Genomic DNA, 14621 nt, shown 5'->3' with positions numbered 1-14621 from the left:
ATGAGGTAGAAGGAGGAGATGCCATTTTAAGGATTTTAATCTGGTTATTATACATTTTTTGTGGAAAAAAACCACATTACTCCTCCAAGCAGAGTGTTTCCAGATGTTGTAATAGTTGTCTGGAGGGGATCATTAAAATCAGTTAATGCCTCCATCAATATTCTGCTGCTCATCCAGGTCACATTCATTCTATTATTTATATAATCAGGAATTATTGTCATATTCTGCTAAAAAGTGCTGAAAAATATGATAATAGGTAATGATAAAAATAATTTTTATTTATTTTAAATATTTATTTGACCTTGTCAAAACTCTTGCTGCTGCATTTTGAACTAGTTGGAGATGTAATAAACAAGACTGAGTGATACCAAAATATAACGAGTTGCAGTAATCAAGGCAGGAGGATGTGACGGCATGGATGACTCTCTCCAGGTCAGAGGTACAGACAGTTGATCTGAGTCTGGAGATGATACAGAGCTGCATGAAGCTTAATTCTACCACCTGATTGATTTGTTTGTCAAACTTCAATCCTCGAATATGACTCAAGGATTTTTTTGCATGTGATTTAACAGATGGAGCCAATCGGCCAACATGAGGGGAAATAATGTTGGTCAAATGCTGTGATCCAAATAGAATAACTTCAGTTATATTCTCATTGAGCCGAAGAAAGTTTGCAGCCATCCAGGATTTGAAGGCAGTTGTTGAGGTCAGTTAGTTTGTTGTAGTTATTAGGCTCTAAGGGGAGGTAGATCTGTCTATTATCCACATGGCAGTGAAAAGAAATGTTGTGTGTATGAATAATGTGGCCCAGCGGAAACAAAAAGATATAGAAGATGACTGGACCATGTATGGAGCCTTGGGGGACACCCATAGACTGTATAAAAATATGGATGTATTTACCGTGACGTCACCCGTTGGTTTCTGAAGAGAGGTTTTGAACATGGATGTATAAAGAGAACTGGATACAGGAAGAGCGCCAGGCTTTGAAGCCAATTTGACAAAGCGGCCAAACCGTGTAACTACAACGTCATGTGATGCACACTGGCCCAAAAAGACTTTTTCCCATAGACTTACATTGTGAAAGAGATGTCTGTAAATCAGCGGATAAATTTTTCTGAGCGTCACAACCCCCTCGAAATGACCCGTCTCACTATCAGAATTAAATCCGTTCGGTCCGATCACATTTCAAAAGCCTCGAAGAGCCGCATGATTCAATTGTTTTATCCCCATTCAAGTTAGCCGGAGGGCTAAACCGGAAGTAGCCGACTCGGCCAGCGAAAGTCACTAGTGCGCATGCTCTATGGGCCGCACGATGTGTAAGATCCGGGTACTTTCATACCAGGAAGTCAATTTTTTTTGGCTTCATGCGCCACTGAGCAACTTTCATAGGAATGAACGGGGCCCCGCCTCCGACGCTGTATCCAGTTCTCTTTATACATCCATGGTTTTGAAGCTCAAAGTGAGCCACTCCGACCGTCGCCATCTTGGCAGTGCGTGACGCTGCCTTCATTATGCATAACTTTACGGTTTAATCAAATTTAAACGGGTGAGTTATAAAAATCCCCCCCCCCCCTACAGTTGTCATGAAAGGGGAAATTAGCTACAGAGACCAAAACCGTTGTTTGTACCAGGCTGTAAACATGTTTATATGTCAAGGAACTGCAGTTTTTGGCTTTATTTTACAGCCCCGGAGGTTGCCACTTGGGGACACCACAGGACATGAGGGCAGAGGAAGAAGATGAGTACACTGAACAGAGACACTGAAAGATCTGGAAAAGTATCAAGTCCTGGCATTTTTGACAGCCAGCTGGTATTTATCCAAAAGATCCTTCAGAATTTGAAATTAAATTTGCAATGTATCCCACTTCTACCTCCACTCTGCCCTTCAGTTTCCTCTCCTTATTTGTCTTTTATTACCGTTATTTTGCCACAGTGAGAATAACCTATAAGGTAAAGATAGAGACAGAGAGATGTTTGCAGTAAAACACAGACAGCAGGTTGGATGCTGAAGCTGAGCTTTATTCAGATAATGATTCAGACATGACTCCGTTTTACAACACGTTACTGTCAAACTGTCAAACCAACATGGCAACAAGTCATTTTCTAAAAGCAGATAGCAAAATGTAAATGATCTCAGAGTTTTTTTAAAATTTGAAATAGAATCAAAACAGAAAAATGTTTGTTAAAGGAACAGAAATAACTGCATTTTAAGCATAAAAACCTTTTTCTCTCAGTCAGACTGAGTTCAGGTTCTAATAAATCAACTGAATTATATCAGACTCCAGAACTCCTCTAACCTCCATGATGTCTGCTGCTGCTCACTCTGGTTTCACTCGGACTGCTGTATCTGCCTCTCTTTTTACTACTGACGCCGTCACTGTTTCTGCTGTAACTGCTGTAACTGCTCCTGCTCCTGCTGTCACTGTTCCTGCTCCTGCTGTCACTGTTCCTGCTTCTGCTGTCACTGCTCCTGCTGTAACTGCTCCTGCTTCTGATTGTACTAAAGCTGCGGCTTCTGCTTCCTCCCTGTTGCGGCAAAGCTTCGTTATCAATACAAATATTTGAAACTCTTCCCTGTGATGAGCAGCTGTGGCACTGAAATTCTAAGTTTAGTGGTGTGTAACAGCGGAATATGTTTCTGAGATGGAGCCTAGACCTTCCAAGCTCTTCTAATGACTTCCTCAGATCATCTTTGGTAGGAGGATCAAAATCTCTGGGTTTATCAAAAACTATTTTAAACACAAAGGCATAATCTCTCCAATATTTACAGACAATTTCATTAATGTATTTAATGATATTGAACTTTTTATGGTGTGTACACTTTTGACATGGGGAGAGGTAAGAGTAGATGAGCAGGAACTTCCCATCGGTGTTGCTAGTCAATGGTTTCAGCATCTCCAGAACCCGAAGTTCTGCATGCACAGGTCCTGAGGGTTTAGCTACAACCAATGTACACATCACCACCTGAAACAGTGTCTTCAACATGTTCTTCATAGCGGTCATTCTGAAGGAAATCAATAAGTGTGTTGGGGTCCTGGTTCAGTGGGATGTTTGCAGCCAGACAGAACTGTCCCTCTACCCTGTACCTGTCAATGCAAAGAGACACAGCTCAGTTTATGTGACACAGAGTGAAAGTATAGACTGAGTTTATCATGTGACAGTGATCCAGCCTTTGCTGACTGAAGCCATCACGTTAGTCACGTTCATATCAGACGACTCTGCAGCAGTGCCAGCGTTCAGTGCAGATGAAAGCAGAGTTGTGTTGTGTATTGTGGTGGAAGTCGGGGCCTGAAGAGTCTTTAACACCAGAGCCTGCAGTCTACATCCCGTCTCACACCAATGATTAATGTTTTTATCTATGACCAACATCTTCCCCCAAGTTTAACTAAGTGTTTAGTTGCCTTGTCTGATCATTGCTATACTCTACATTCTACTTATTTTCACTTTCTACTGAGAAAAATCCTCATTTTAATAATAAGCAGCTCAGTTTAGCTGTGTAGTTTACAATAAACCCAGTCCTGCAGCGATGAGTGCTTCCCGGTTTTGACCCTTCTAGTCCTGGTTAATGACATGAACTGAAGTGCACTCACTCTGTCACGATTCTTTCTACAATAGGAGTCAGCCAGTTCACATTCACAGCATCCAACCTGCTTCCAGCTGACAGCAGGAACAGCAGCAGCATCCAGGACCGGACAGACATCTGTAGGGTTACAGAACAGCACAGCATCATCACAACATGAAGCAGAACAACAGTAACAGTCTAAAGTTCATTACAGCCACTATGGACACACGAACATCCTGATGATTTATCTGCTCTGACCAGCAGTGGAGCTAAAAATCAAAAGTTTGTCCTGATGGTGCTGCTGGTTGGTTAGTCTGCAGTTGTACATCAGTCCATCAGTTACAAACTATTATCTAAATGGTTTCTCACCTTCAACACTGTTTCCAACTATGTGTTTGTTAGCACAGATCACAACCGGATGAAAACTGCATCACAGTGAAACGAGATTATCAGAACAAACTGCTGCTGGTTTATTTACCTGCTCAGGTAGATGAAGGTTCTGCTGTGTGTCTTCAGTAGTCGGAAGTCGAGTCGTCAACCTCCTGACAGCGAGCGTCAGGAGGTTTTTATACAGAGGAGAGGAGGCTCATCTCAACCACAGACTTTAGAAATGAGGAAGAAAGAAAAGAGAATAAAAACAAAGATGTTATCACTGCATCACACATGTAAACCCACAGCTGTCCTCTGAAGAAACATATTTGGTCATATTCAAAAAAATAATACTGGCCTTCAGTGGTCATTAATACGTCATTAATTAATAAGTCAGATCTCCAGCTTCCCGCCTCCTGCTCTGCACTCCGGTGGTCTGCATCTCCTCCGCTCTGCCCCAACCTCTTTCCTTCTTTTTGGAAGGGAGCCAACACTCTCCATCGATCTCATGTTTCCAAATGAAGAAGAATATTATATCTCAAGCAGGATATGCTGAGAAATGGCAAAAGTCAATGTAAGAAGCATTTGACATCACAGGAAAGAATATGAGTAAATCAGCAGAAAGAGAATCCAGCATCCAGGGATGGATTTAGTGATTTCTAACTGGGAATGTTGGTATTGTCAGTGGTAGAAGAAGCACTCAAAACTTTTTCTTAAGTAAAACTATTAATACCGCACAGTAAGAAATACTGTAAATTTTTACTTAAAGTGAAGAGTGACAGAGAGGAATTATCAGCACAATGTACTTAAATCTACTTAACGTCTGTTCACAGTGGAGCTTTTAATTCTTATATAATGCTGGATAGTTTAATGAATAATATAATGAATAATAATGCATCGTATTTCATTTATTATTTTATTCATATTTTGTGAGTAAAATCTGGATTTGCAGCGTAAACAGTAACATTTATTTGTCAGGTTAATGTAGTGGAACAATGTTTTCCTCTGAAGTCCACAGTTGCATATTTTTTTAGTGCTTTGGGGTTGTAAGTTATTTTGGGGTACAATGAGTTAAAATAGTACCGTTATTCAATATCTTTCATATCTAATCATCATAATAAATCTATGGTTGTTTGGGGCACCAGGCAGTTGCCTAATTTGCCTAATAGTGAAGTTCACCTCCGCTGACGTCTTTACACGAATAAACTTTCAGCTTCTTGGGAAGCCAGTTTTAAAAGCTCTCGTGAAAAAAGATCTCTCTTTAGATGATATGTTGAACTTCCTCAGTGTTGAACAGAGATAAAATGAAAACTTCTGCTGTGTGGATGACGAACATTTTCATCTAAAAACCAACTGTTTGTGGTTATAACATGTTAGTGTCAACAACAAAGTGCCAGAACAAACAGTCTGACCGCAGCAACGCGGTAAATAACCGTTATTTACACAGAGGAGGACCTTCAGGGTCTCTGCAGGACCTTCCATTTATGAGAGGTGCAATCTTTAGTTCATAAAATATTACAAATGAGTAATTATAATGTTATTGTCAAAGTAATTTATAATTGACCAAGGACCCAGCAGGTCCTGAGGGGAGACAAACAGACACATCCAGTTCCAGCTCTTAATACTGGGTTTATGGTTATGATAGTAACTGAAATCAAAACAAAACCATTTTTAAAAATCACATAAATACTTTTAATAACTAATTATAGATTATTTAACAATAACATTATAATGACTCATTTGTAATATTTTATAAACTAAAAGTTACACCTCTGATAAATGGCAGGTCCTGCAGAGACCCTGACGGACCTCCTCTGATACAAAGACATGTTGTTGCTGGGAGGATGGAGAGCTGCAAACGAAGGGAAGAAAATGTCATCGCTCGTCTGATAACAGGTCACACAGGTCTAAACCTTATATTATATAAAACAGACAAGCACCCAACTGGAAAATACTCACACTGCCAACCAGAAACAGTCCAACATGAAACAAAACTAAAATGACAGATCGTATAACTCCTGTTTTGGCTCTTTGTATCTTGTAGAATTAATTTTAAAGTCTTTCTCTTAGTTTTTAAGGCACTAAATGGCTTCGCCCCCTTTATATCACAGACTCTTTATCGTTTATGATCCTCCACGAACCCTTAAATCCTCCACAGCTGCTCTTTCAACTGTTCCCATGGCACAACGCAACAAACATATCTTTTTATTATAGCTGTCTGTTTTAATCTTTTATGATTTTCTCTAATTTTCTATTTAATGACAGTGTAACAGTGTAAATACTAGTTTATGATTAGTAACACTCATTTCCTCCGTGTGCGTGTGTGTGTGTGTGTGTGTGTGCGCGTGTGTGTGTGTGTGTGTGTGTCTGCTTTCAAACTTGTGTTTTTGGTGTTTTTGTTTTTGCTGCTGAATTGTATGTTGAGCTGCATCCTGTGCTTGAAAGGTGCCATATAAATATATAAATATATAAATATATTGATATATATAAAAGTTCATTCATTCATTCATTCATTCATTCATTCATTCATGTACTACTTCATTCTAGAATATATAATATCAAGAGAAATCACTATATTTAGTCACTAATGAAGAAAACAACATGACTTTTCATTGTCAGGTCTCTGCGGGACAGAAATACTGTGATATTATTACGTTTTTAAAAGAAACTGATTCAGCTACAAGAATCTAGAGGTTTTTTTAATTTCCTGCATAATCGCTTGTTCCACTTACAGTCCAGCAGGTGGCGGTAATGCGCCTCTAAGATAGTTTTCCAGTCGCCATTAAACACTAAAGAAGAAGAGCAAGAACAGCTTCCGGTTCCTGCTTACGTTTCTTAAGGTCGTCTTAATATTTGTAGAGTAAAATAATCAGTGTCATTTTTTTAAACTACATATCTTTCGTCACTCACACCTGTGTGTGCGTCATATTATAAACGGTGACATCACCGTCGGAGGTAAAGGTGTGTTTCAATCTGCTGGTTGATGGTTTTATGACGTCAGTTCTCAGGATCCACCTTAAACACAGACACGTTGCTGCTGCTGCTGCAGTCTGAACAGCAACACGCTCACGAACCGCTTCAGTCTGCGGATCATTATGAATTATTCTGAAGCTAAATGTGAACTGAAGCAGCTGCTGAGCAGAGTGAGTCCACCAGACCTCCCGAAGCTGCTGCACTGGATCAGGAACTCAGGTAACCTCACCTGTCCTGCACGCGCTCACATAAATACCTCATCTGTCCTGCACGCGCTCATATAAACGCCTCGCCTGTCCTGAGGTGTCATTCCCTCCAATTAGATCAGATTGTTTATTAAAGGGTCACTCCACAGATTTTCTATATGAGCATCAGTTTACTGGTCAAACAGAATTCCTGGAACTTTACAAAACTTTGATTAACAGCAGATACAAGAGTACTGATGAAGTACTGAGATCCTTTACTGCAGTAAAAGTACAAACACTGCAATGTACAAATACTCCATTACATCTAAAAGTCCTGCATGAAAAATCCTCCTACAGTAAAAGTACATAATGACCATACATTATGAGCTTGATGTAGTTAAAGTATTGCAGTAAAAGTAGTGGTTTGGTCCCTCTGACTGATATATTATTATATATGACATCATTAGATTATTAATAGTGAAGCATCAGTGTTAGAGCAGCATGTTACTGTTGTAGCTGCTGGAGGTGGAGCTAGTTTACACTACTTTATATACAGTTAGCTAGTTTAGTCCAGTGGTTCCCAACCTAGGGGTCGGGCCCCTCCAAAGTGTCAGCAGATAAATCTGAGGGGTGGTGAGATGATTAATGGGAGAGGAAAGAAGAAAAAACAAAGTTCTGATACACAAATCTGTTTTCAGTTTTTAGAAACTTAGTTCGTCAAGAGTCTCATTTTGTCCAAAACTCAAAGATGTTCAGTTTACAATCAGAGAAAACAGAGAAACTGGATTTACAGACGATTCATCTCGTATCAAAACAGTTGTAGATTAATTTACTTTGATCAATTATTGACTTGAATGGTTTTAGCTGAAGTTTAATCAACAGCTCTGCTTCTCTTCACTGAAACTTCAAATATTTTATAAACGTGTCATTTCTTCAGACGTTAGCGAAGGCGTCTTTATTTCAGGCCTCCTCGTTGAAACACTCTGTGTGTGTGTGTGTGTGTGTGTGTGTATATGTGTGTGTGTGTGTGTGTGTCGTCCTGCAGATGAGCTGGATCAGCTGCTGTTGGACAACAGGACGGTGATGCTGCAGAGCATCGCAGACGAGCTGAGAGCCCGTCTGCCTCTGGACGCCATGTTACCCTCTGAGACCGCCGCCCACCACAAGGTACTACATATAATATTACATAGTATGACACAATACTGCATAATACTGCTGATGGGTACTGCACACAGTACTACATAATACTACATAATACTGCTAACAAGTACTGCAGATGACTGCATACTACAGATTTAATGGATTAAAGGAAGTTCTTAATAAACGTTGACAAAGAATATTTACTCAACAATAGTACTTAAATACAGCTTAGAGGTACTTGTACTTGAGTTTTTGTAATTTATGCTATTTATACTTCTACTTCACTGCAGTACAGAGGAAAACATGTATTTTTTACTGAGTTTCACCTTGACCAGCAACAAGTAAAACACTGTGTACACATGAATACATCAGCAGTACTAATCCAGTGATATAGATAATCTGTTCTGCATATGTAGTACTTTTACTTTCTGATACTTTGAGTAGGTGTCTGGTGTGTTTCTGATACTTTGAGTACGTGTCTGGTGTGTTTCAGATACTTTGAGTACGTGTCTGGTGTGTTTCTGATACTTTGAGTACGTGTCTGGTGTGTTTCAGGTACTTTGAGTACGTGTCTGGTGTGTTTCAGATACTTTGAGTACGTGTCTGGTGTGTTTCAGATACTTTGAGTACGTGTCTGGTGTGTTTCTGATACTTTGAGTACGTGTCTGGTGTGTTTCTGATACTTTGAGTACGTGTCTGGTGTGTTTCAGGTACTTTGAGTAGGTGTCTGGTGTGTTTCAGATACTTTGAGTACGTGTCTGGTGTGTTTCAGGTACTTTGAGTAGGTGTCTGGTGTGTTTCAGATACTTTGAGTACGTGTCTGGTGTGTTTCAGGTACTTTGAGTAGGTGTCTGGTGTGTTTCAGATACTTTGAGTACGTGTCTGGTGTGTTTCAGGTACTTTGAGTACGTGTCTGGTGTGTTTCAGATACTTTGAGTACATGTCTGGTGTGTTTCAGATACTTTGAGTACGTGTCTGGTGTGTTTCAGGTACTTTGAGTAGGTGTCTGGTGTGTTTCAGATACTTTGAGTACGTGTCTGGTGTGTTTCAGGTACTTTGAGTAGGTGTCTGGTGTGTTTCAGATACTTTGAGTGGGTGTCTGGTGTGTTTCAGATACTTTGAGTAGGTGTCTGGTGTGTTTCAGATACTTTGAGTACGTGTCTGGTGTGTTTCAGATACTTTGAGTACGTGTCTGGTGTGTTTCTGATACTTTGAGTGGGTGTCTGGTGTGTTTCAGATACTTTGAGTACATGTCTGGTGTGTTTCAGATACTTTGAGTACGTGTCTGGTGTGTTTCAGGTACTTTGAGTAGGTGTCTGGTGTGTTTCAGATACTTTGAGTACGTGTCTGGTGTGTTTCAGATACTTTGAGTACGTGTCTGGTGTGTTTCAGGTACTTTGAGTAGGTGTCTGGTGTGTTTCAGATACTTTGAGTACGTGTCTGGTGTGTTTCAGGTACTTTGAGTACGTGTCTGGTGTGTTTCTGATACTTTGAGTAGGTGTCTGGTGTGTTTCAGATACTTTGAGTAGGTGTCTGGTGTGTTTCTGATACTTTGAGTAGGTGTCTGGTGTGTTTCAGATACTTTGAGTACGTGTCTGGTGTGTTTCAGGTACTTTGAGTACGTGTTTGGTGTGTTTCTGATACTTTGAGTAGGTGTTTGGTGTGTTTCAGATACTTTGAGTAGGTGTCTGGTGTGTTTCAGATACTTTGAGTAGGTGTCTGGTGTGTTTCAGATACTTTGAGTACGTGTCTGGTGTGTTTCAGATACTTTGAGTAGGTGTCTGGTGTGTTTCTGATACTTTGAGTACGTGTCTGGTGTGTTTCAGGTACTTTGAGTACGTGTTTGGTGTGTTTCTGATACTTTGAGTAGGTGTTTGGTGTGTTTCAGATACTTTGAGTAGGTGTCTGGTGTGTTTCAGGTACTTTGAGTAGGTGTCTGGTGTGTTTCTGATACTTTGAGTACATTTCTGGTGTGTTTCAGATGCAGCAACAGTCGCGGCCGACGGTTCATGTGGACGCTTTCCTGTATGATGACGAGCAGGTGGACTCTCTGTGTGAGGAGGGAACCATGAGCCGCTCGTACTGCCTCAGCTGTGGATCCTGCAGGACCGCAGCGCTGGGTGAGGAACGCATCATCACCGCATCATCATCACATCATCACTGCATCATCACTGCATCACACACTGTATTTGTGTACATTGCGAGAGTAATTTAAGGTGGACTTCTTCTTCTCTTCCTACAGATTTCATCTCGCACTCGTTCTCCGTGTCGGAGCTGCAGTTCCTGTTCCAGAACGTTCTGCCGGACCTGAGCGGCCGGACGCTGGTGGACGTCGGCTCCAGACTGGGAGCTGTGCTGTACGGGGTCAGAGCTTCTGTTCATATCACATCATAAAGCATCTATAACATATATTTCTATAACTCCATAGTCTGATGTGTCAGTGTGTAACGTGTTGGTGATGAACCTACAGAGAATCATCAGAGACTCTGCAGCTCCTCTCGGCTTTACGGAGCTTTATAGTGAGTTTCAGCTCATTGTTTATCTGTCCGGCTGCAACTTAACTGTTCTGGTTCACTCTCAGCGTCTCATAGCGTCGTTTCCAGAGCTGTAAAAAGCTGCTGAACACTACCTGCTCACAGTTAGCTGTAGACTAGCTGGTGAACATAGTGGAGCATTTAGCAGCTAAAGAGCCAGATATTTCCCTCAGGAGTTGGTAGAGAGTAAAAACAGAGACTTCACATGAATGATAATGTTGCTCCGTAACTGCCGGATGTGGAAACAAGTTCAACATATCAACTTAAAGCTGATGATGAGTCAGAGTTAATGTTCTCATCTTGTTTCTGATAGAAACTAAACATCATTAATGTTTTAATGATCTCATGAGCAGGACGGTGGAATGAAACTGTCAGCAGCACAGAGACGTGCAGCGCCGCCCAGAGGCCGAAAAGAAAATAATATACTGTTTATGGAATAAAACATAGTTAAACAGAATAAACTAAAGTCAAAGAATAAAATAATATAGAAATAAATTTACATCATTGTAATTATAAGCAAAAAACTGTCAACTTAAAAATTTAAAAAACAGAATTCAAACTGATTTTCATGTTTGTGTGTGTGCGTGTGTGCGTGTGTGCGTGTGTGTGCGTGTGTGTGTGTGTGTGTGTGTGTGCGTGTGTTCAGGGTTATGTGTACAGCTCGGCCTCTCAGCTGGTGGGTCTGGAGCTCAGCGAGGAGTTCGTCAGGCTGCAGAACGACATGCTGCAGAAATACAGACTGACTGACAGAGTTCAGGTTGGTCTCTGTGTATCTACTGTAACACCTTAAAAACACACACACACAGCACAGAAACAGTGAAGTTAAATAAAGGTTTGAAGGTGTAACAGACTTGTATTTATATATCGTTTTGTGGGGGTTGTGATGCTAAAACAACTTTACACATCCTGGTAAGTAAACAGCACTGAAGAGGACGCTGCTTTAAACATCATGGACTCAAGACAAACACATCATCAGTTAAAGACAAAGTGTCATCAGTTAAAGACAAAGGCCTGAATGAGTCAAACCAGCACGTGTATGGAAAACGCCGACAGGGTCTGCTAAACACTGATCTGTTAGCTCGGTGCTAGCGTTACGTTTCCTGGTTGAAATCCCATTTTTACAGCATCACATGCTTCAGATTTTTTAAAATGATGGATTTCTTCTCATTACAATGACAGAAATGATGGAGATTGATCAACATTCAACATATTATTATTATTATGATCATGTGTGGTTGGTGGGGGATTATGGGAGATTGAGTTTCTATCTCCTGCAGGTTCTCCACGCTGACGTCTGCACGCAGGACGTTCTGCTGCAGAACGCCGACGTTCTGGTGATGAACAACGTCTTCGAGTACTTCATGGAGCCCAGCGAGCAAGTCAGGTGAGGACACACAACACACAGAAACACACACACACACTCTAATACACACAACACACACACATGGAGTAATGCTGGTTGTGTGTGTGTGTGTGTGTGTTCAGAGCCTGGAGGTTCATCATGCAGAACTTGAGGAAGAAAGGATCTCTGCTGGTGACGGTTCCCAGTCTGCAGGAGAGTCTGAGCGCTCTGCAGGTGAAACTCACACTGACACACCTGACGCCAAAAGCATCAAACTGTAGATTCACGACTAAAACTGTAAACACACAGAGACGTGTTCTCAGATTTATGAAGCCGTGTGTTCTTATGGTTATGGCTCCACAGTTGGTCCAAGATGGATGAAGACCTGAATCAGCTGTTTTCATATCAACATGCTGCATCTGTCACTGAAACAGACAACAAACTACATTAATCACACAATAGTAATTAATCAAGATTAAGTTTATAAATGTGCCTTTGATTGGCATTTTACAGACTGATGTTTTAGATTCAACCTCAGCAGGTTCACATCCTGCTTTTATAAAAACCAGTTTATGTTCTGGAAATTTCCCCTTTTTTCATGACGAAAATGAGACTAAAACTCATTTTAAAAAAGCATTAAAAAAACATAAACTATGATAAAATGTACAATTACAATTTCACCATCAATTAAAAACTACACAATAATGAAAAAGATGCAAATGGACAAATTAACTAATTATTCTTTTAATTAATTTTCGTTAATTGCTTCCCTTTACTACGGAAGCCCTGAGAGGCAAGTGGAGAAAAAAACATTCTGGTGATTTATTTTCTAAGTCGGATCTAAATAGTTTTCTGTTCTGTGTTTTTTTTTTTTTTTTGTCAGGATAATTTTTTTTTAAGTGTTCGTTGTTGTAATTCTCATTTCAGCCACAAGAGGCTGAAGTGCAGCATTACTTCATGTTCTAAATAGAACTAAAAGCTTTCATGTTTTCTTCCAGGTGAGTTTTAAATCTCTGCATGCGCTCTAAACACAAGATACAAATATAATATGTTAGCAAGTTATGTGCCGTTACTGTCGTGTCTTTATTTTGTCACCTGGAAGAAAACATGAAAGCTTTGAGTCCTGTTCAGAACGTGAGGTTGTGCTGAACAAAGATGATCCTGGTAAAACCTTTTTTCACCTGTTCTTAAGTCATAAACACGGGAGAGAAAACAGTTTAGATCAGACTTAGAAAATGGATCACCAGAAGTTTTTTTTTCTCACTTGCCTCTCAGGGCTTCCGTACTTTTCCCTGTATTAATGATCTTTTCATTTTATCCTCATTGGTATCATAAACATCCATTATAGCTGCTTTCAGGATGTTTCTGTGTCCAACGTCAGGAGTGAAGATCACGTCTGTGCAGCCGGTTCCTCTGATTGAGATTTATAACTCTAGATCTAAATAAATCTGATGAAATTAATAAACAGTCCCGTCCAATCAGAGTCCGTCTCTGTTTGACTGACAGCAGTTTAATTAAAGTTACTAACAGATTGTTCTTAAACTCACTGCTTCCTGGACGGTTCTGTGTTTCCTGTTTGTGTCCAGCAGGAGGCGCTGCAGCCCGGCTGGGTGGAGGAACTTCCTGTGGACTACGACGTCTACCTGGGCGGAGACGCAGACCCCGACGCTCTCAGACAGATCCACCTGTACAGGGTCATGTGACCACCAACAGATCCACCTGTACAGGGTCATGTGACCAGGACAGATCCACCTGTACAGGGTCATGTGACCAGGACAGATCCACCTGTACAGGGTCATGTGACCAGGACAGATCCACCTGTACAGGGTCATGTGACCACCAACAGATCCACCTGTACAGGGTCATGTGACCACCAACAGATCCACCTGTACAGGGTCATGTGACCAGGACAGATCCACCTGTACAGGGTCATCTGAATTGAACTAGTGTCAACTGGTCTGAACTGGCATGAATTGGTGTGGACTGCTTTTGAATTGGTCTGGATGGTTCCCAGTCTGCAGGAGAGTCTGAGCGCTCTGCAGGTGAAACTCACACCGACACACCTGAGGCCAAAAGCATCAAACTGCAGATTCACGACTAAAACGGCGTGAACACACAGACGGGTTCTGTTCCTCAGGTTTATGAAGCTGCGTGTTTCCATGGTTGAACTGGATGCAGGAGCCTGAATCTTTTCATATCAACATGCTGCACCTGTCTGATCACCTGTCTGATCACCTGACTGATCACCTGACTGATCACCTGACTGATCACCTGTCTGATCACCTGACTGTGAAACAAACAGGAAAGAAGAAGCGTTTCACTGCTTGTGTTGCACCAGCGAGGTTTTCTCTTTATAGCGTTTATACCATGTCATTAATTAATCAGATGGACTGTAAACCATCATCATCATCATCATCATTATTAATCATCAGATATGTGATCAATGATTAACTTGTAGCTCATATCAAAACTGACTGTTTTGTCCCAGTTAAGGATAAAAAAGAATATTAACAGTT

General features: G+C 40.8%; 1 protein-coding gene and 1 long non-coding RNA gene across 4 annotated transcripts; one reads left to right on the top strand and one right to left on the bottom strand.

Annotated features, from left to right (window-relative positions):
• Window positions 1-2452: 2452 nt before the first annotated feature.
• LOC121881338 lies at window positions 2453-6751 on the bottom strand. 2 transcript variants are annotated; one of them, XR_006091755.1, is made up of 5 exons: window positions 6664-6751; window positions 4041-4436; window positions 3591-3700; window positions 2965-3086; window positions 2453-2526 (listed from the first exon to the last, which is right to left on the bottom strand). It is a non-coding gene; the product is annotated as an uncharacterized LOC121881338 (long non-coding RNA). The 2 variants fall into 2 exon arrangements; XR_006091754.1 differs by having other exon boundaries at window positions 2456-3086.
• Window positions 6752-6923: 172 nt separating this feature from the next.
• zgc:109986 (uncharacterized protein LOC553566 homolog) lies at window positions 6924-14621 on the top strand. Of its 2 annotated transcripts, none has more exons than XM_042389063.1 (8): window positions 6924-7123; window positions 8135-8256; window positions 10211-10349; window positions 10472-10593; window positions 11410-11520; window positions 12041-12147; window positions 12249-12339; window positions 13695-14621. In XM_042389063.1, exons 1-8 carry the CDS (start codon window positions 7027-7029, stop codon window positions 13806-13808), a joined length of 903 nt encoding a protein of 300 aa, XP_042244997.1. In that variant the 5' UTR covers window positions 6924-7026; the 3' UTR covers window positions 13809-14621. The 2 variants fall into 2 exon arrangements, with proteins under 2 accessions (XP_042244997.1, XP_042244996.1); XM_042389062.1 differs by having other exon boundaries at window positions 13692-14621.

Source organism: Thunnus maccoyii, chromosome 16 (assembly GCF_910596095.1).
Source record: "Thunnus maccoyii chromosome 16, fThuMac1.1, whole genome shotgun sequence".
NCBI lineage: Eukaryota > Metazoa > Chordata > Actinopteri > Scombriformes > Scombridae > Thunnus > Thunnus maccoyii.
The sequence above is the reverse complement of the archived record's forward strand: the minus strand, read 5'-3'. Positions and strand labels throughout refer to the sequence as shown.